This window comes from Dromiciops gliroides, chromosome 5 (assembly GCF_019393635.1).
Source record: "Dromiciops gliroides isolate mDroGli1 chromosome 5, mDroGli1.pri, whole genome shotgun sequence".
In the NCBI taxonomy this organism is placed as follows: domain Eukaryota; kingdom Metazoa; phylum Chordata; class Mammalia; order Microbiotheria; family Microbiotheriidae; genus Dromiciops; species Dromiciops gliroides.
Genome location: NC_057865.1, coordinates 41,837,520 through 41,857,795, shown reverse-complemented (window position 1 = coordinate 41,857,795; position 20,276 = coordinate 41,837,520). Strand labels below are relative to the sequence as shown.

At 43.6% G+C, this 20,276-nt stretch overlaps 1 protein-coding gene across 3 annotated transcripts in view; it reads right to left on the bottom strand.

Annotated features, from left to right (window-relative positions):
* Window positions 1-20,276, bottom strand: part of FYCO1 (FYVE and coiled-coil domain autophagy adaptor 1) — a 99,931-nt gene that overhangs the window by 33,567 nt on the left and 46,088 nt on the right. For all 3 annotated transcript variants that reach the window (XM_043965173.1, XM_043965172.1, XM_043965174.1), the window contains exons 12-14: window positions 17,015-17,164; window positions 15,043-15,251; window positions 11,842-11,983 (exon numbers count right to left, since the gene is read on the bottom strand). In XM_043965173.1, the coding sequence (XP_043821108.1) occupies window positions 11,842-11,983; window positions 15,043-15,251; window positions 17,015-17,164 (501 nt within the window). The remainder of the gene's footprint in view (window positions 1-11,841; window positions 11,984-15,042; window positions 15,252-17,014; window positions 17,165-20,276) is intronic.

Sequence of the window (20,276 nt, the reverse complement as noted above, 5' to 3'; positions counted from 1 at the left end):
ACCAGCTAGAAGGTCACTGTAGAAATCATCTCAGACATAGACAAGAAGCTGCTTCTTACATGATTAACCATAGACAAGAGTTTGAGTCTTTTAGAGTAAATGACTCCCCTTTTGAAGAATATGTTGACGAATTAAAGAAATTTGGAAAGTGGGGAGGAAATGATACGATTGTAGCATTTGCTAAACAGCATCAGCTGAATGTGGTAGTTCTTCAGTTAAATCAGCCCTTATTGAAAATCAGTGGCACAGACAAAACTGATGCTAGAGAACTCCACATTTTCTACCATAAAGAACATTATGACAGCATTAGAAAGATCAATGACAATTCAGAAACCCCTGCCACTTTGGCATGCAGAGAATTGGGGAACCAGTTAAAACAATGTGGTATACCCCAAACTCTAGCAGCTTAAATACCTTAAAATTTAACAAGCATTTCCTTCCACAGGCAAAAGCACCGAAGCATATGGCCTAGTTTTCTGGCCCACCTCAATTTCTCCCACTCTTTACCTACCTTATACCTATTTTTTTTTTCTAATCCTTTTTGTTTTTGTTTTGTTTTGACTTTTGAAAGGCACTGAAAAGACCTGGAATTCACCACACCTTTAAGTTCTTTAAGAGCACAAAAGGGTGCTTAGCGAATCTTTTGCTTTTTATTTTTGGTTTTTGGTTTTGCTTTGTTTTTTGACTTTTGTTTCTTTTGCTTTTCTTTAAAACTAAATTTTGTAAACTAAGTGACTTTTCAAAGACATTTTAAGTATATGCTGTGGGTGAGGCCATCGGGCCTCAGAAGCTACCAGAATTCTTTTTTTTTACTCTTTCTTTTTGAGAGAACCATGAGTTCTAATGAGTTTTGTTTTATTTTTTTTTCCTCCTTTCTCTTTTATGTTGTTCTGTTTAACTAAAAAAGACCAGAAAGGGTTATTGAACCCTATTGCTTGATACCTCACTGAAAACATTGAATATTGAAATCTTATTTCCTTTTGATAAATTAATCACCACTTTAAGTATCTGCTACTGTTATACTAGAGAATTCATGTATAAGATGATGTGGTTTACTTGCTAAAAGAAGATTATGTAATAATGTCTAATATAATCAGCTATTTACATTCATTTATTATTTATATGACATTATACTCTGGGTATGGTTTGGAATTATTGTATATATCACTAATATATTCTCAGTTATGCAGCATAGCACGCATTTCTACCACCATACTGTCTTTGGTGAAATTAATGAAATTTCGGAAGTATGGAAACTTATCATTTCAGAGACTAACTTGCTGTGAACTCTGATGCAGGCCCTGGAGAGAATATATGTGCAACAAAAGGAGAGACAGGTATACGTAAGTCCACGGTTTGCTTATGATGGTGACTATGTAGAGCACAATTACTAGGCACAGTCCAGTATTCATCCTCTCTCCCTCCTAATTTAACCTAATTTAACTGAACTTATTTATCTTTTTATCTCACTCAGTTGAACTCACCTGTGGCCTAGCACAATCACTGGCTGTCTTGGAACCATGAGATATGGTATGATAACCTTTCCATAACATTTTCAGGTGTCATGAACACATACTAAATTTGACTTTGATCCAGACACATGGTGGCAAAAAGTGTTACAGATTGCATAACTACCTCAACCCTCTATTAGAAATCTAAGGATATAAAGGAGGGAATGTAATGGAATTTATTAATTTGATCATTGACAATGCTATGCTAAGGTTTAGAAAAAAAATACAGCAATTCAAACAGTTAAAGAAGATAATCCAGCTTTCCAGACCAGAGTCCAGAATCCAGAATCCAGACCAGAGTCCAGAATCCAGTTTTCCAGACCAGAATCCAGTTTCCTCCTGATGACATCTTACCACTTCAAGAAGACAAGAGAACTCAGAGACTTTATATGAACTGTTTTGCTTTATTAGTTTTACTATCTCCTTTCTGTTATAATATACACTATCTGTAACATGTACTCTCTGCAGAGGCTCTCCCTTTGCAAGACTAATGTCAAAGCGTCGGTTCATGAGGACAAAAAAAAAATCGCCCCTCTGGACAAAACTTTCCTCTCTTCCTTTTCTATATTGTTGTTCACATATTATTAGTTAGCAATAGTTATTATATTCTTTTTACTGTTCCATCAAGGAAACATTCCGTTTCTTGAGGAAGCAAAGGGGGGAAATGTGGTAAAAAATTTCAAAGTTTTTTAACAGTCAGTTAGGATAACTGAAAGACGCCAGTTTTTTTTTAAGGACCACCCTTTCGGGGAGGAGACCAACGGCATGAGCTATGCACGCCAGTCCACCTGCTGCGCACGTCAGACTGCCTGCTAGCACTCCACTTCCAGGGTGTGAGCTTAAAAGGCAAGGAGAGAACGGAAGTGGGAGTTTTTTTCCTGCTCTGCTGGTCTCCTGACTGCGCTGCACAGACGGTCTCTCTCTCCCCAAAGGTGGCCTTCTCTTTTGGTGAGTTTTATACGGAATATAGACTAAGCTTAGACTTAAGACGATTTGTATTGTGTTTCTATTTTCCTATCCTTCTAATCAACATCACCTTGTGACTACCATACAATAAATGGTCTATCTAGAAAACCAGAAGCTTCTTCCATTTACTAGTCTGGGAGATAAATTAAGGGAAAGGTTAAAGAGGGGAGATTTATGATCTAATATCCAATTTTAAATCTCACAATAGGTTCTAGGTCCTTGCCAAACTGGGTCCCTCCCTCCCTTCCCCCTACACGCCCTCTGCTTTCTAGCTCCCCTGCCTCTGGTCATGCTGTTCCCTGGGGCTGCAGTGTCCTCCACCCCTCCCTCAAGAGAACCCCGCCCCAGCACCACCTTTCTTATGAATCTCCATCAGGAACAACCCTCTCCCTTGGCCCATCCAGGAGCTTTGCTCTGCACTTTCCGATGCCCTTATTCTATAATGCCACATTTAATGGTACATCTGATCTCCTCTCCTGGAACATGAGTTCCATTGCTAAAAGGAATATGTCCTGTCTTAGCTTTGTACATACTGCCCCTCTCCCCCAGGACATAGGACCCAGCGTGGTGCAGACTCTAACCCTCAATAATGGTTTGCTGAGGGGGCAGCTAGGTGGCACAGTGGATAGAGCACCGGCCCTGGATTCAGGAGTACCTGAGTTCAAATCCAGCCTCAGACACTTGACACTTATTAGCTGTGTGACCCTGGGCAAGTCACTTAACCCCAACTGCCTCACCAAATAAATAAAAACAAAAATAATGGTTTGCTGAGTTGACCTGAACTCAGCTGGAAAGTCTGAGAGCTAGAAGTACACCGTGCATCCCCACTAGGTCCTCCCCAACAGTGCCTGAGGGTTTCACTTTTTTTTTAGTGAGGCAATTTGGATTAAGTGACTTGCCCAGGGTCACACAGCTAGTAAGTATTAAGTGTCTGAGGCCAGATTTGAACTCAGGTCCTCCTGACTCCAGGGTCGGTGCTCTATCCACTGCGCCACCTAGCTGCCCCTGAGGGTTTCACTTTTAACCTTGGCTCTGCTTGGAGGCAGCTGGTGGCTCAGTGGATACAGAGCTGGGCCTGGAGTCAGAAAGACCCGAGTTCAAATGCAGCCTCAGACATTGACTAGCTGTGCGACCCGGGCAAGCCACTTAATCTCTGTTGGCCTCAGTTTCATCGACTGTAAAATGGGGGTACCACCTTCCTCCCAGAGTTGTGGTGAGTTTAAAATGAGAAAACATTTATAAAGTGCTTAGCACAGTGCTCGGCACATGGTAGATGCTTAGCAAATCCTTCCTTCTTTGCTTCTCTTCCTCCTTCCCTTCCCTCCTTTCCTTCCTTCTCTTCTTTCCCTCCCCTATCTTCTTCCCTCCCCTCCCCTTCTTTCTTCCTTCTCTTCCTCCCTTCCTTTCCTTCTTCTTTCCCATCCCTTCCTCCTTCCCTTCTTTACCCCCTTCCCTTCCCTCTTTCCCTCCCCATCCTTTCCTTTCTCCCTTCTCTTCCTCCCTCCCTTCTCCTCCCCCCTTCCTTCCCTCCCTTCTTCCCTTTTCTTCCTCCCTCCCTTTCCCCTTTTCCTTCTCTTCCTTCCCTTCCTCTGCCACATGATCTCAGGCAGGGAAGAGAAGACCAGGTGTCCAACACCAGCATTCCCTTTCACCCCATTAAAGATCTGAGAAGGGACACAAGAGGACGTATGTGACAGCCAGGGTGAGAACGTACCAAGGGGATACAAGTACCATGGGCAGAAGACACCTTCTAACTCAAGGGGCCAACAGAGCCACAGTCAGACTTCCTTCCTGAGTCTATGTTTCTTCTGCAGTCACTGAGAGCTCCCTGAAATGCCAAGCATGGCAGCTCTCTGCCCACGCTGCAGTAAATACTCTACTTATGTGACTTGCAGAAACCTAACCATGCTCACTCTATCCTGTTCTCATTTTTGAGATATCACAGGGGCCACAGGGGAGAGAGAGCACGCGCGGTGTGGGGTGGGGGACAGGAGGAGGGTGAGCCCCAGCCCTCAGAGTGGAGGCGAGCCCTGAGAGGGAGCTGGGACACAGCTTCCCTGGCTCAACTGACACTCATTGTGCCCGGGTTCTACCTGCACCTAAGCTGAAGTGCCATGATTCTACATCACAAAAACAAGGGGGTGGGGGCCTGCTGGGCTGGAGATGAAACATGCAAGCCCCCACCCCAGAAGTCTTACAAGCATTTGCTCCTGCCCTTTAAGAGGCAGTTTCATCACCATGTCACCCCAGAAGGCCCTCTGTCCTCTGCCACTTCCCAGTCTAGATCTTCCTGCCTTTCTGGTTTCTTAGATTTTGCACCTCCCCCCCATACACTCCACCACCGGGGCCCTGGTTCATCTGTTGTCCTTTACACACCACGTGCTGCCTCCCAGCTCTGTGTCTTTGCCACCCTCCTCATTGCTCTGCCTCTCCTCTCTTCTACATTTCTGCAAGAAAGGGAGGAAGGAAGAAGGCATCCAGGAAGCTCCTACTATGTGCCAGGTGGTGTACGGAGCGCCTTGTGAGGATCCTCGCAGCAATCCTGGGAGGCAGGTGCTGCTATTACCCCCATTTCACAGATGAAGAAACTGAGGCAGCAGACGTTAAGTGCGCTGCCCCGGGGTCCCCCAGCTAGTAAGTATCCACGGCTGGATTGGAACTCACTCAGTTCTTCCTGCCTCTAGGCCCAGTATTCTGTACCACGTGGCTGCCCCCGGACTTAGCTCATCCCATCTTCAGCAGGAAGCCAGCTCCAAGGGCTTTCCCTCTGAGCTTACCTTCCGGGTGTGGACACCCCTGTCTGCCTGCCAGCTCTCCCACTCCTAGGGGGCAGGGACAGAGATCAGGCCTTTCTTTGCATCCTCCCCACCCCCACCCCAGGAATAAATAAATGCCTGTTGATTGACTGGCTAAGATGGAAGTAGATAAACAGGTTTCTTATTCCACACTGAAGATGATCTCAAGGGCTTAGACGGAAATGAACTGGAACCCAAATAAGGACCCACCAACAGCACACCACTCAAACCTAGATTCTTATCACATGTAACCTTATATAATAAGCCTGATTGCTTTTATGCATATACACATACACATATGTACATGTGTGTATATGTCACCCGGGCACATGCCTGTGGGCATCTCCATAGCTTTACTGCTTAGACTACGGGTGTGGGCTAAGTCAAATGGGCAGAGCCAGTTTAAGCCAATCCAATGGCATGAATCAGGTGTTTTCTTCCAGACTGGATGCCAGCACTCACTCTGACCTTGTGGCCCCAAAGGGCCAAAGTTTGGGTTTTTTCCAAAGCCCCAAAGGGTGCCATGGGCCTCAGTGGAGATCTGGCTGAGTCACTCTTTCATGGAAGAAGCTGCCCACCCCCTGCCATCTGCAGGTACCCACTCATAACTGCCCGATAACAATCAAAGGAGAAAACTACTTTAATGCTTCACATGGTACAGGATGCTCTTCTCATCTGCAGCCAACAACGGCTGCAGAGATGCTGGGGGATGGGCAGTCAGTGCTCCTGGGCAGCTCCAGCATCCGTAACCGAGCTGAGAGGCTGCAGAGCAGGCCTGACCAGAGCAAGGTGGGAGATGGCCTAGGTGTGATGATGGAATAGGGGAATCACCAGGTTGAGATTTTCCCTCTGACAGCTTTAAAGTGTCTTACAAATGAGATCTAATTGGTACTCTGGGCAGTGCTGGACCTAAAAGGAGGGCAGGAAATGAGGCAGGAGGAAATCAAGGGTCCAGCTCCAGAGGATGAAACCAGAAAGAGACTCCAGACTTGTGCCCACAGGGGAGAGCCCTGGGGTGGGGAAGTGGCTTTGAAGGTGCCAGGATGCTTCTTCCAATGAAAAAAGGAAGTTATTCTCAAGGCTGCAGTCATTAGTGGTGACTCATGGGTACATGGGCATGGGCTCTCCTGAGGTCGGTCCTGTACCCATTGTGCTGCCTTTCCCTGGAGGCGCTGCATTCAGGGGGCAGGATGGGTCACAGGAAAGCCCAGCTGGGCACCTCCTGTGGTGCAGATGTGGATGTAGATACTGCAAGGGTTTTGTGGGGAGATCCAGGGAAAGAAGGGCTGAGTGGGAGAGGAGCAGGAAGAGGTTAGAAGCTAGAGCAGCACAGATGTACCTTATCTTTGCTTTGCATCTCCAACCCAGTGTCATGCAAATGCTTCTACTTAAAGGAGGCATCATTTTGTTGGTGTGGGCATACCCCTTACCGATAAAGACGGCAGCCCAGCCATGGCTTAGGAAAGGTATATCCATACCTCTCCTGATTCTTAGACAACACACACATACTCTGTTACCAGGCCCCCTCCCAACTCAAAGTCTTTCTAGACTGGCATAATCTGTCATATGGGAAGCTCGGTAATGCAGTGGATTGTGGACCGATTGTCATTTGTGGAGGCAGGAAGACATGATTTCATATCCAGCCTCAGACACGTCCTAACTGTTGGCCCTGGGTAAGTCACTTCACCCTGTTTTCCTCAGTTTCCACCACTCCAGTATCTTTGCCAAGAAAACCCCAAATGTGATCACAGAGTTGGACATGACTGAAATGATGGAACAACAACATAGGATCTACCATGGTTTGCAATTCCTACCATCCACCCCAGCCCCTCATCTCTCTCCATGGACTTTGAGAACCCAGAGCCATCTTCACCCCATAATAAAGAATCAAAGGAAAAACAAAATAAACAAACAAAAGAAATCAAAGGGAGCTTCAGAGTAGGCACTTAATGTTTACTGACCTGTGTAAATGTTAGGAAAGGGATCTGGGCACAATCGAATTTTTTTCAATGGCATCGAGAAAACTTAAAAATGAAGGATAGCTTCATTTTGCCTGGCACAGACTAGACACTCACAAAATCCTGGGTGACTTGACTTGAACTTTCAAAACTATTTCTGGCCTAGTCTCAGAACAATATTTCTAATCCAAATTGACCCCTCCTCATTTTCTTAGAGAATGTGCCCATTCCCACAGCCTAAGCAGTCTTTTAGTCCATCACAATTTTACTTTGTCCTTTAGGGCTGTTTGTTTAGTCTCTGAATATGCAAAAAGTCTCATAAAGCCCCAGTTGATTATATCTACTACATTTTCCTAAGGAATTTCAGTTCAATTGTGTAAAAAGAAAAAAAGGGGAGGTTGGGGGGGGGGGGAAGCTAGGTGGTACAGTGGATATAGCACAAGTTTGGATTCAGGAGGACCCGAGCTCAAATCTGACCTGCCACTTACTTGACACTTACTAGCTGTGTGACCCTGGGCAAGTCATTTAACCCCAATTGCCCCCCATACATCCACACAATCTAGGAGGGTGATCCAGATCTCACATTAGCTGCTGGCAGAGAATGGATGACAGACAACGTATGTGTTTATCCAGACATTTTAGGAGTGTTTGCTGGCAAATAAGGTGAAGCTCAGCAGCCTTCCGTTCCAAAAGTGGTCTCTCCTGGTTCCGCCTTGGATGAAAGTGTTAATCATCCTGGCACTTTCCTTTCCCTGGAATGGTTCCCATTTCTCATAAGTGACGCTGTGTTTTTGTTGCTGGTCAGAGACTTTTTGTTCTTTAGAACACTGGGAGGCTTTCAATTAAGCACATTTCTTATGGCCCTTGTGATCTGCTCCACTGAAGTTCCTTCTCTGTTAATACCATTTCTGGGACCAGCCAAGCAGCTCTCATGACCAAGAATATCCCCTCACCCCTCTGTGAAGTCTAGTGGAAAACAAGAGCTCTTATTTCACTGAAGCTCAAAGGTTTATAGAGGCACCTCTTCACAAGAACCCTAAGAAGTCGGGAGCACAAATGTTACTGCCCTCGTTTTATATACCAGGGAATAGGCTTGGAGGAGAGAAAGGCCTTTCACACAGACACACGGCTAGCAGGTGTCAGAGCCAGGATTTGAATCCAGGTCTCTTCAGACTTCCTATCTGGTATGACACCATCCCTCTGTGAAATAGGTCAACTGTGAGATGTAATTGATCACTGCCTCACTATACTGTCAACCAAGCATTTAGCATCAACAAGTGTTTACTGACGTCTCTTAGGTGCTGGGCACTCTGGGTGACATGAAAGCATTACTAAGTCACAACAGAGCCTGCCCTTAAAGAGCCTACCATTCAGTGGAGGAGAAATAAAATAAACAGGTAACTTGACTAACAATAAAAGACAGCAGATGATTAACAGCATGGGTCAGGCAGTAATATGGGCTTTCAAAGAGGGAGAGATCACTCGGGGCTAGGAGGCTATGACACCAAAGCTTGTCTGAGCAGGCCCTCCAAAGGCAAAGAGGATGAGGGAGGGCAGTCCAGGGGGATGGGGAAATAGAAGAAACCCAAGTCACAGAAGCAGGAAAGAGCAAAGAGAAGGGGAGGCTCAGATGGGTGTACTGGTTGTATCAAGATTCATATCCTTGGCACAAGTACTTGGAAGGTGCATCCAACTTTACGTCAACGCATGACACAAAAATGATGGAATTCTACCTTCACAAAAGAAAGAAATCCTATACCACAAGGAAATAGGTCAAATGATATGGTTTACAAAGGAAGGAGATTCAGAAACTGCACATTGTGTGCATTTTCAGAACCCACAGACACTTCTTGGCGGAAGCTATATTTAGATCAGCACATTAACTAGGTAGTGACAGATGTACCAGAGGCTGGGTGCAGGGAACTTGAGTTGGCTCCAAAATGTGCAAAATAAATAAAATTGACTTGATTGCCTTCATTGCTCTACAGCTTAATAATTGGTGCAGTTTTTATGGAATTTTCCTGTAGGAAGCATCTAAAACGAATTAGAAATTTAGCCCTCATTTAACTAAAAGACAAAAAGACCTGGTGCTGAAAGGTAACCTTACTTATTATTGCAGTATAAAAGCCACTGCCATATAAACTTGGGTAGATCTCAGCAGCTGCTGGAGAGTGAGGCTGCTTCAAGTCTCTCCCCACTCCAATCCATCCTCCATTCGGTCACCAAAGTGATTTCCAATCATGTCGCTCCCCTATTCGATAAAGCCCCATAACTACCTATCACCTCCAGGATTAAATACAAAATTTTTGTTTTTCTTTCACAACTCTCGATAATGGGGCCTTTCTCCACCTTTTTAGTCTAGTCTTCTCAGACATTCTGCCCTCCGTGTCCTCGGCGATCCAATGGCACTGGCTTCCTTGTTGTTTCTCACACATGACTCGCCAGCTCGTGACTCTGGGCATTTTCTTTCTTTCTTTCTCTTTCCTTCTTTCTTTCCTTCTTTCCTTCTTTCCTTCTTTCCTTCTTTCCTTCTTTCCTTCTTTCCTTCTTTCCTTCCTTCTTTCCTTCCTTCTTTCCTTCCTTCTTTCCTTCCTTCTTTCCTTCCTTCTTTCCTTCTTTCCTTCTTTCCTTCTTTCCTTCTTTCCTTCTTTCCTTCTTTCCTTCTTTCCTTCTTTCCTTCTTTCCTTCTTTCCTTCTTTCCTTCCTTCTTTCCTTCTTTCTTTCTCTTTCTTTCTTTCTTTCTTTCTTTCTTTCTTTCTTTCTTTCTTTCTTTCTTTCTTTCTTTCTTTCTTTCTTTCTTTCTTTCTTTCTTTCTTTCTTTCGTGGGGCAATGAGGGTTAAGTGACTTGCCCAGGGTCACACAGCTAGTAAGTGTCAAGTGCCTGAGGCCAGATCCGAACTCAGGTCCTCCTGAATCCAGGGCTGGTGCTTTATCTACTGTACCACTTAGATGACCCAACTCTGGGCATTTTCACTGATCTAGAATATTCTTCTTCCTCCTCACTGCTCCCAGACTCCCCACAACAATCGAAAATCCCACTTTCTGAAAGCAGCCCTTCCTAGCCCTCCTTCAGCTTAGTGCCTCCCCCCTCTCTTCCGATTCTATCTTGTTTGTATAGAGTTATTTGCATATTGTGTCCCCTATTAGATCATAAGCCCTCTGAGGGCAGGGGCTGTTTTTGCTTTTCTTTGCATCCCCAGTACTTAGAACAATGCCCAGAACACAGTAGGCACTTTGTAAGTGTTCCCTTACCTGTTAGTTTTTTTTTCCTTCTTGGTGGCATCTCAAACCCAGCATGTCTAAAATGAACCAACTATCTTCCCCACTAACCACAGTCCCACTCAAAATGCCCCTAGTTCTGTTGAGGGCACAACCACCAGAGCCAACTTTGACCCTTCCTTCTCCCACACTCCCTCCGTCTAATCCACTTGCAGAGTCCTGCTGCAGGGGCGAAGGCGATGCCTTCTGTCTGTTTCCTTCTTTCAACTGTTTCTTTGCTTCACAACTTTGTCAACATTGGTCAAGACTATTCTACCAGCCTTTAAATCGATCTCTGCTTTCCATGATCCATTTTCCATCTAGCTACAAAAATAACCTTCTTGAGACATCATATAACCTACATCACCCCCACCTCTCAAAAATCCTCATTGGCTCCCTAGTACTTCTAGGATAAGAGAATACAGATTTGTCAGTCTAGCATCTGAAACCTATAATCCAAATTACATTTAGCTTTCCATATTTTCTTCATAGTACTCCCCTTCATGAAACTTCATGTACAGGACAAACCAATTAGAACTCGGCATTCACTCTGTGCTTTTGTCAAAGCTAATATCTAGATATTAGCTTCATTAAGGGCTCAGTTTACACTCTACCTAAAATGTGAAGACTTCCTGGATTTCCACTTCTCTAGCAGTGAGTGTTTATCCCCTTCTCAAAATGCCCAGTATTTTCTCATATGCTGATGCACTGAATTCTCCCAAAGGATATACATTCCTTGAAGGCAAGAAATGCTTTATGTCTTTCTATCTCCATGCCTTGCACTGTGATTTACACAAGGTGGGTGGTTAATAAATAAAAATTTGTTGAAATAAATTATAAGAGGGGTTCCCAACTGGTCATCTACAAGCAAGTGGTCATTTCTGAGGCTGAGCTGGTTCCAGAAAAAGTCGCCAACATCAGCTGTTCTGTCACTCTGTTCTCTTGCCAAGAGGGCATTTCTGGGGAGAGGGGCAAAGTGGGTCAGGAGATTTCTTAGGGGATTTGTGGGTAGATCTTTCAGACAGGGCCTCTTCCCTGAAGGCAATCCAATCAATGACTGGGGGGGGAGGGGCAGGTGTTGGGGGCAGAACCATCCAATCAACCAATTAAACAAGCATGAGTTAAAGCACCTACTCTGTGCTAGGTCCTGGACTGGACACAGGAGGGCTCAATGGATGTAACTTCCTGAAGGCCCCTTCTTTGAGTTACTCCCACAGAGTGATGATGGCCAACCACCCAAGCCTATACCTTCAGTTGTTTCAGTTTTGCTTCCCTGGGTCAATCTCAGTCAACTCACACTTCATAGGAAGGCAGAGGAGTCAAGGACTCAGAATCAAGGCATGTTTACTCACTGTTCAGCCATGCTTTGGTCAAGTGAATCCGTTTCAGTGGGTGTTTCGGGGAGGGAGCCAGATTCCTGTATCTGGCACAATTCCTCGTCAGTGATGATGTCAAACACTGCATCATCTGGGGGTCGGGAGTCTGGATGTGCCACTGCGTTGCCACCGACGCCACATGTGAGAATGAGAAGAGGCACACACACCATTAAAGACAGCATGAGGATGCTTCTCTTCTCACCTCCACCTAGTCATGCCTTGGATAAAGCTAGCATTGGAAATTGTGCACAGGTGCTTGAACAAGACTTGGCGCAAGCATATATGTGTACATGTGTATATGCATACGCATATATACATATATATGTACACACATGTGCATGAGAGAGAAATAAAGATGTTTAAATAAGGATAAACATGAAGATATTTAGATATAGATATTGATAGCTAGGTGGCACAGTGGAGAGAGAGCTGGGCCTGCAGTCAGGAAGATTCATCTTCCTGTGTTCAAATCTGGCCTCAGACACTTCCTAGCTGTGTGACCCTAGACAAGTCACTTCACCCTGTTTGCCTCAGTTTCCTCATCTGTAAAATGAACTAGAGAAGAAAATGGCAAATAGGTCTAGTACTTTGCCAAGAAAACCTCAAAAAGGGGTTGTTGGACATGACTGAAAAATGACTAAAGCACATTAGATATAGATATATAAAGATGTTTAGAAATATCTATAGCTAGATACAGTTATATAAAGATATTTAGATATAGATAGATATAGACATATGAAGATATTTAGATATAGATGTTTATACATATAGATATATAAAGATATTTAGATATAGATAGCTATAAATGGATATGTTATATAGATATAAAGATGTTTATATATATATATAAATAGGCAGATACACACACATAAATATGTTGCTTTTTAAAAAAAACTATGGGTTATATGGTCTACTGATTGACAGGCTGATTCCTTTGCTAATCTTTAATTAGATGTGTACATGTATATATGCACACCTCTACATGTGCATATGTGCACATGTATATATGTAGGCATACATATATGTATTTATGGTTTATAGAGTTTTAGAAATACTTCTACATTAAGATATTTTACATCTTTACATGTAACTGGAAAAAAATAAAATACTTTTATCAGAAAAAAAAGATATGTTACATATACTATGTAGAAGTATACATTGAAGAGCCTAAAAGCATATCCTGCTTCCAGTTAAGTGTCTGCCTTTCTTTGCACTTGTTGCAGGGCCTGGAGCAGAAGAAGCCCATAATCCTAGCTTTCTGCCTGCCTGACCCACTGACTGCTAGAAGCTCTCTCCATTTCCACCCTAGTACTTTATATGGAAAGTTCTTACTAGGGAAGAAACCAAACCAAAGAGAAAACTCCCCATTTTGTACCTTTGAGGGTCCATGGCTTTAGGGCTCATGGATGAAGAGTTAGACCTTCTCAGGCTAAGTCAAGAAAACCCCCACTGATGCAGGACAAAGCCTGCCGTTCCCATATTTCCAGCAGAAATCCTTTGGTGGTTTTAAAGTACAAACAACAATCTGTTTAGCAATCAGTGTGACGTGTACCTCTGACTGTGCAGACTGGTTAGCGAGACAACAGTGAGGCTGATATGCTCATGTCAGTTGGATGAATCAACCCACCCACAGGCCCTGGGCTGGGAAATATCAGGATAGGTCTAAAAGAAGCAAAGTTCTGAGGAACCAAGAGGCAGGTGAAGTGAGAAAGGAAAACAAACAGCAAGCCATTGATCAGGTTTTCAAAGCATGTGACTCACCACAGTCCTGTAGGGAAGGAGATATTACCCAAATCCTCATTTTATAGATGAGGAAGATCAGCAGAGAGAGATTAAAGGAGCCACACACGGCTTCATGGTGAGGCAGAAGAGCTCAGTCCTCTGACCCCAGGCCTGGGGCCTCACCCACCACACTGCCCGATCTCTAATCTTCAGGCTCAGCCTGCTTAGGGCCAACAGATAGGCCATCACTGTGGCTCCTGACCATCAAAGTTGGAAGGATGGGGGGAACATCAAGGGGGATGACTGGTTGCTGTTGTTTTTAAACTTTGGGTGATAAGGACATCGTCTCTAAATTAGGAGGCTGATTGCATTGCTGATCTTTGCTCATTTGCCTCTCTAAACTAGCCATTTTTCTGTGACAGTGGGCTAATCGCTAACTGAATAATGAATGGGGGCTGACCTTGAGAAACAAGGGAAAGAGGAAATAGCACCTTCTGACTAGATCTATAAGGAGCCTACTACACACTTATTTGTCGATTTGAGTTTAAGAGGAGGAAGAGAGGGGGCAGGGAAGGGCCAGCGAAAAACCTAAACCAGCACATGAATACACAAAGCTGACCTCTCTCTACTTTGGCATGCAGTGACTTATTACGGGGTCAAAGTCATTGATCATACTGGTCTTGCTGAGGATCTGGCTAAATCAGGGCTTCTTAACCTTTTGGGGGTCACAGACTCCTCTGACAGTGACTGGTGATGCTTCTGGGCCCCTTCTCAAAATCATGTTTTAAATGCATAAAAGAAAATATAGATGGCTACAAAGGAAACCAACCATGTTGAGATAGTGACCAATGTGTTTTTCTTAGAAAACCGTGCTTGCCAACACTAGGTTAAGAACCCCTAACTTGAAGGATGAGTGACTCCTTCTCTCAGCAATACAGATCACAAGCCCTCCACATCTCAGGGGATAGATTTCATGAATCATGGCCAATAAAACTCATCACCCTGTAGCCAGTGCCATGACAATAAACCTTTTCCAAATGACCCAGCCAGGTCTCCTGACGGCAAATACGCTATATCTCACTGGACCCCCATTTCAGCTTGACCGGATATGCCAGTGCTTACGTTACTGACCTAACTCTCCCTAACCCAGGGCAACCCTTCCACCCTGGAGAACCAGGGGAGGATGTTACTGGAGGATGAACTGAGAGTGTCCACCATTACCTTCAGCTCTGCAAAAATCCTGATGCTTTTTCTTAAATCTTTCAGATTCCTGTACTCATTCATGTACGTGTGTTCTTAGAAGAAACTGGGAAGTGGTTTCAGGTAAGAAATCACTTTAGACATATTTCCAGGATGAAAACTAAAAACAACAAAACAACCAAACCCCAAGAGAATACGCAGAGTGACCCAATGGGGACCTGAAGAACAGAGGAAGAGGAGGAGGAAAGGGCTGACCTCTGACTCCGGAGGCCTGATCGCCCACTGCCTTGGGTGGAGAGGAGAGAGGCTCGCTCTGGGAGGTTGCTGAGCCCGAGCTATCTGGGGAGCCAGACCCTTCTGTGTACTTCCTGAAGCAGGCCCGACAGCAGCGTTCCTTCTTGCCACTATGCTTGGTCATGACGTAATTGTTGCAGCAGTAGTAACAGAAAATCCGCCCGCATATCCTAATAATGAGAAGGAATTCAGAGTGAGAAAGGAACCTGGGTGCTGATAGCCTGGAGCGCCACGTGGGGAGTGCACTCCCCTCCACTGGATGGCTCACCATTCACTTTAACCTTTCCGTAGATGGGAGGGATGTGGTGCTGACCTGATAGGACACTGGGCTGACAGGGAGCAGGGGACTCTGGGTCACAGCACATCAGCACTGAAGAGCCAGAAGGGTGCTTAGACACCTAAGGCCAAGTCCCTCATCTGACAAATGGAAACCCAGAGGCCCAGGGGGTTAAATACACTTGCTGTGGCCACAGTTAACTGACAGAGCCAGGATCAGAACCTGAGTTTCTTACTCTAAGTTTCTATTATACCACACGGCCTGTAAATAGTCCCAGATGTGTGACCATGGAGAAGTCCCCTTAATTCTTCAGGAGCAGGTGGTGGTGTCATAATGCACGGAGCACTGGGCCTGGAGTCGGGAAGACCAGAGTTCAAATCTGGTCTCAGGCACTTACTGGCTGTGTGATCCTGGGTAAGTCACTTACCCTCAGTTTCCTCATCTGTAAAATGGAGATGACAATAGCACCTACCTCTCAGGGTTGCTGTGACGGTCAAATGAGATGATAATTGAAAGCACTTAGCACAATGCCTGACACATAGTAAGTGCTATATCAATGCTAACTGTTATTATTCAGGATTTCAATTTTAATTTTTTCTCTTAAAAAAAATCTGAACATAGATACAGCTACTAAACTTCCTTACTAACTACTAATATCTAAATTAAACGTTAATACATCAATGATCACAACAATTTTCTGGTTACTCCCTCCATGAGTCGCCTTCAGGTTTCTTGGTCCATTCCTCCTCCTCCTCCTCCTCCTCCTCCTCCTCTTCCTTCTTCTTCTTCTTTTTTTAGTGAGGCAATTGGGGTTAAGTGACTTGCCCAGGGTCACACAGCTAGTAAGTGTTATGTGTCTGAGGCCAGATTTGAACTCAGGTACTCCTGACTCCAGGGCTGGTGCTCTACCCACTGTGCCACCTAGCTGCCCCGGTCCATTCATTCTTATTTGATTTTCCCTTCAGTGGATTAAAGGTAGCATGTATTCCAGTCTTTTTCTTTTTCTTTTTTGCTTTGCATTATTGTCTAATTTATTTTTTTATATTCCTTATACTTGTCTGTCTTAATTGCATTATTTAATTGCATTAAATACATTGTATTTAATTAATTATTTCATGGCACTAATCCTATTATGTTAGTACACAACAATCTGTTTAACTAGTTATCTCCAGAGCTGAAATAGCAATAATTTTTATTTTCATAGCACTTTCAGGTTTACAAAGTGCTTTTCTCACAGCAACGAATGAGAACAATAGTGCAAGGACTGGTAACCTCACTTTACCCAGGAGGAAACGGAGGCTCAGCAAGGTTGAATGACTTGCCATGGGTCACAGAATTAGTAAATAGCAGAGGCAGGATTAGAATCCAAGCCTCATGCTAGGAATCTGGTGCTCTTCCCACAGCAAGAGGATACCCCATTCCAATTCTACAGACCCTTCAGATTGCCATAGCGCAGGGCTTCTTAATCTTTTTCCACTCATGACCCCTTTTTGCCCGAGAAATTTTTACACAACCCCAGGTACATAGGTATATATAACAAAGCTTCTTAACTTTTACTGTTGCCAAATGTTTCAAGACCCCCACATTCAGTTACACGAGCCCATATGGGGTTGTGACCCAGAGTTTAAGAAGCCAGGCCATAGAGAATTCACTGACCTGCAGTGGTGTCGTCGGGTCATCCAACTGAACTCCCTCTTACAGTCCAAGCAGTGATTCACCTCTGTGTCTCCAAGCCATCTTTCTTCTGCATTGAGTTTCTGCTGGAATTCCAGGGCATCAGACTTTTGCCAAAGAGCATCCTTGTCCCTAACGAGGAAGCAGTTTTGTTTTAAGAGAGAAAGGGGGAAACACATACACACACATGCGCGCGCGCGAATTCCCCTTGCTTTATCCTGAATACCCATCCCAAATCTTCCCAACTATTCCAAGCATTCCTCTCTAGTCCCCAAAGTAACTAGCAAGGTGATGCAAAACAATTCCGTACTAACAAGCCCTGTTTGAATATGTTTGGACAATCAGAAGGGATCCCTAGGTCATTCTCTCCTAGCTCTCCTCTCATTTATATGCTCTTTCTGCCCCCAGGCAACAAGACTTCCAACATGTACTTAGTTCTAAACATAGAGCTCTTTGTTTGGGGCTCTTGGCTCCTCACGTGTGCTGCCAGGTACAAGGTCATCGAATCTCAGAGCTGAAAGGGATCTCAAAGGCCGGCTAGTTAAAACCCTACCTGAACAACTGATACAGGCTGGCCAGATTGGGTCTCTTTCCAATGCAATCCAAATTAATCCAATAAACATTTATTGAGTAACTACTATGTGCCAGGCACTGTGCTAAGCATTGCAGATACAATTAACAAAAAGAAAGACAGTCCCTGACCTCAAGGAGCTTACAATCTAAAGGGAGAGACAACACACAAAAGGAGGAAAATAAAGGAAGGGAAACACCCAGAGAGGGAAGGGAAGGAAATAAGCATTTATATAGTGCCTACTATGTGCTAAGCCCTTTACAAATAATAATAGAGCTCCTTATTGTGAAGAAAATACTTTGTCAGGTATAAGGGACTATAAAAATGTTATCTATTACTGTTGTTGTAATAATCAACCTCATGGGTTTATTGTAAAGAAATCTCTCTTTAAAGTACTATATAAATGTAGTTTACTATAATAAAAAAAAAAAGATGAGCAGGATGCTATCAGAAAAACCTGGAAAGACCTACATGAGCTGATGCAGAGTGAAATGTACTATATACAAAATAAGAGAATATTGTAAGATGATCTACTGTGAATGACTTGGTTATTTTCAGCAATGCAATGATCCAAGACAACTCTGAAGGACTTATGAAAAATGCAGTCCATCTACAGAGAAAGAACTGATGGTATCTGAATACAGATTAAAGCATACTTTTTTTGTTATTTCCTTTATCTGAAGTTTTGTTTTTATCTGTTTTTCATAACCTGGCTAATGTGGAAATGTTTTGCATGACTGCTCATGTATAACTTATAATGAATTGCTTGAGTTTTTGGTGGAGTGGGGAGGGAGTGAGGATGAGAATTTGAAACACAATGTTTAAAAAAATGATGTCAAAATTTGTTTGTAGATGTAATTTGGCAAAATAAAATTCTAAATTCAAAAAAATGTAATAATAATAGAGTTCCTACTATGTGCCAGGAACTATGAAATAGCTAGTAAGTGTCTGGGGCTAGGTCTGAACTTAGATCTTCCTTACTCCTTGCCTGGTGCTTTATTCACTGTGCCCCTAAGCTGCCTATTTTGTATATAACGATGCATGGACATATTGTCTCACCCAACAGACTGTAAGCTACTGCAAAGCAAGGATCACTTTATTTCTGTCTTTCTATGCCTGGTACCTAGCATAGGGCCTAGAAGAAGAGAGGCTTAAACTAATGGTCACAGGCTCAAAATGTACAATAAATAGTTAGACAAATTATATTATATATGTCGTATGTACATATGTACGTGTGTGAGTATGTGTATGTGTGTATGTTTAATTTTTGTTCCCCCAAGAAAGGTAAGTTGGACTTTTTACTGGGAGTGTGACTAGGAACAGAATTTTCATTCTTGATGAGTAAGAAAGAAGACACATGATAAAGAAGTCATAGAAAAAAAGACTTCTTTGGAAGTTCATTAAGCCAGATAATCTGTTAGTTACCGAGCATTTACAAAGTGTTTTCTATGTGCCAGGCCCTATGCCAAGCACCAGGAACACAGAGAAAGGCCCTCAAGGAACTCACAGTCTAATGGGGGAGAAAATGGGTAAACTAGTACATACAAACAAGATAGAGATGGTGAAAATGAGAGGTGATCACAGAGGAAAGACCCTTGTGGCTGGGCTGGGGAACCACAAATGCCCTCTTGCAAAGGTGGGATTTGCACTGAGTTTGGGGGTAAGCCAGGGAGGTAAAGGAGTAGAGTGTTCTAAGCAAGGGGGACAGCCCATGCAGAAATGTCAAGGACCAAATTTCTCTGCTTATCAGGAACTATGGCCATACCAAGGGCTATGGGATGACCAACTAAGAAGTTCTGGTACTACCAGAGAGAATGTGTTTCTTCAACAAAGAGGTATCTTTGCTATCTCCATCCCTGATCAATATTCTGATAGGCACAAGCAAGTGATAACCAAAACCCACATCACAAAGTAGTGGGACCTCAGACTTGGTAGTCAAAATTCAAATACTAGGGGAAAGAACAATTTCAACTCATGATATTTTTCCTAATAAGAGATTTTGCGCATCAAGTCAAAAGCAATTCACAGATATCTCTGCTAAACCTCTCCTTCACATAGCAACTTTGTTAGAACACATAACACAGTCCTAGGTTTGAAGGAAAAAAAAGACCAACAACCAGTAGATCACTATATATACAAACCATTGATACTCTTGCAATCATTCAAATCAATCCTCATCATTCACGACCTTGGAAGATGATATCAATAAAGTCACTTTCCCAACTGCGTATACTGTCTTCTGTAAACCCTAACTATATAGACAGCCTGCCCAATGTTTAATGATACTAACTTCCTATAGAGACTAATGTGGGTTTTTTTGTTTGGTTTAGAAATACTTAGGTTATTGGAAGAGTAACCTTAAAAACAGTACTCAGAATTCATACTTCTCCAATGGGGGCTCATTCAGTTATGTCCAAAGAAAAGAGCTGACTCAGGAGTCATCTTTGGACAGTCAGAGACACCAAGACCAGTGTAACACTCTGGACTTTTGATTCAGAAGCCTGAGCCAGGCTTTTCCAACTGTCTTTGGGCTGTTTTTAACTTGGCAGTAACATGCAAGGGCCACTATTCGGTACTAGCCAGTTTTCTCCCCTGAGGATGAAGAAGGTATGTACTGCATTCTATGAATGGGAGTGGGACCCGAGTTGCCCCATGAGCTGGAGCAAGGGTGTC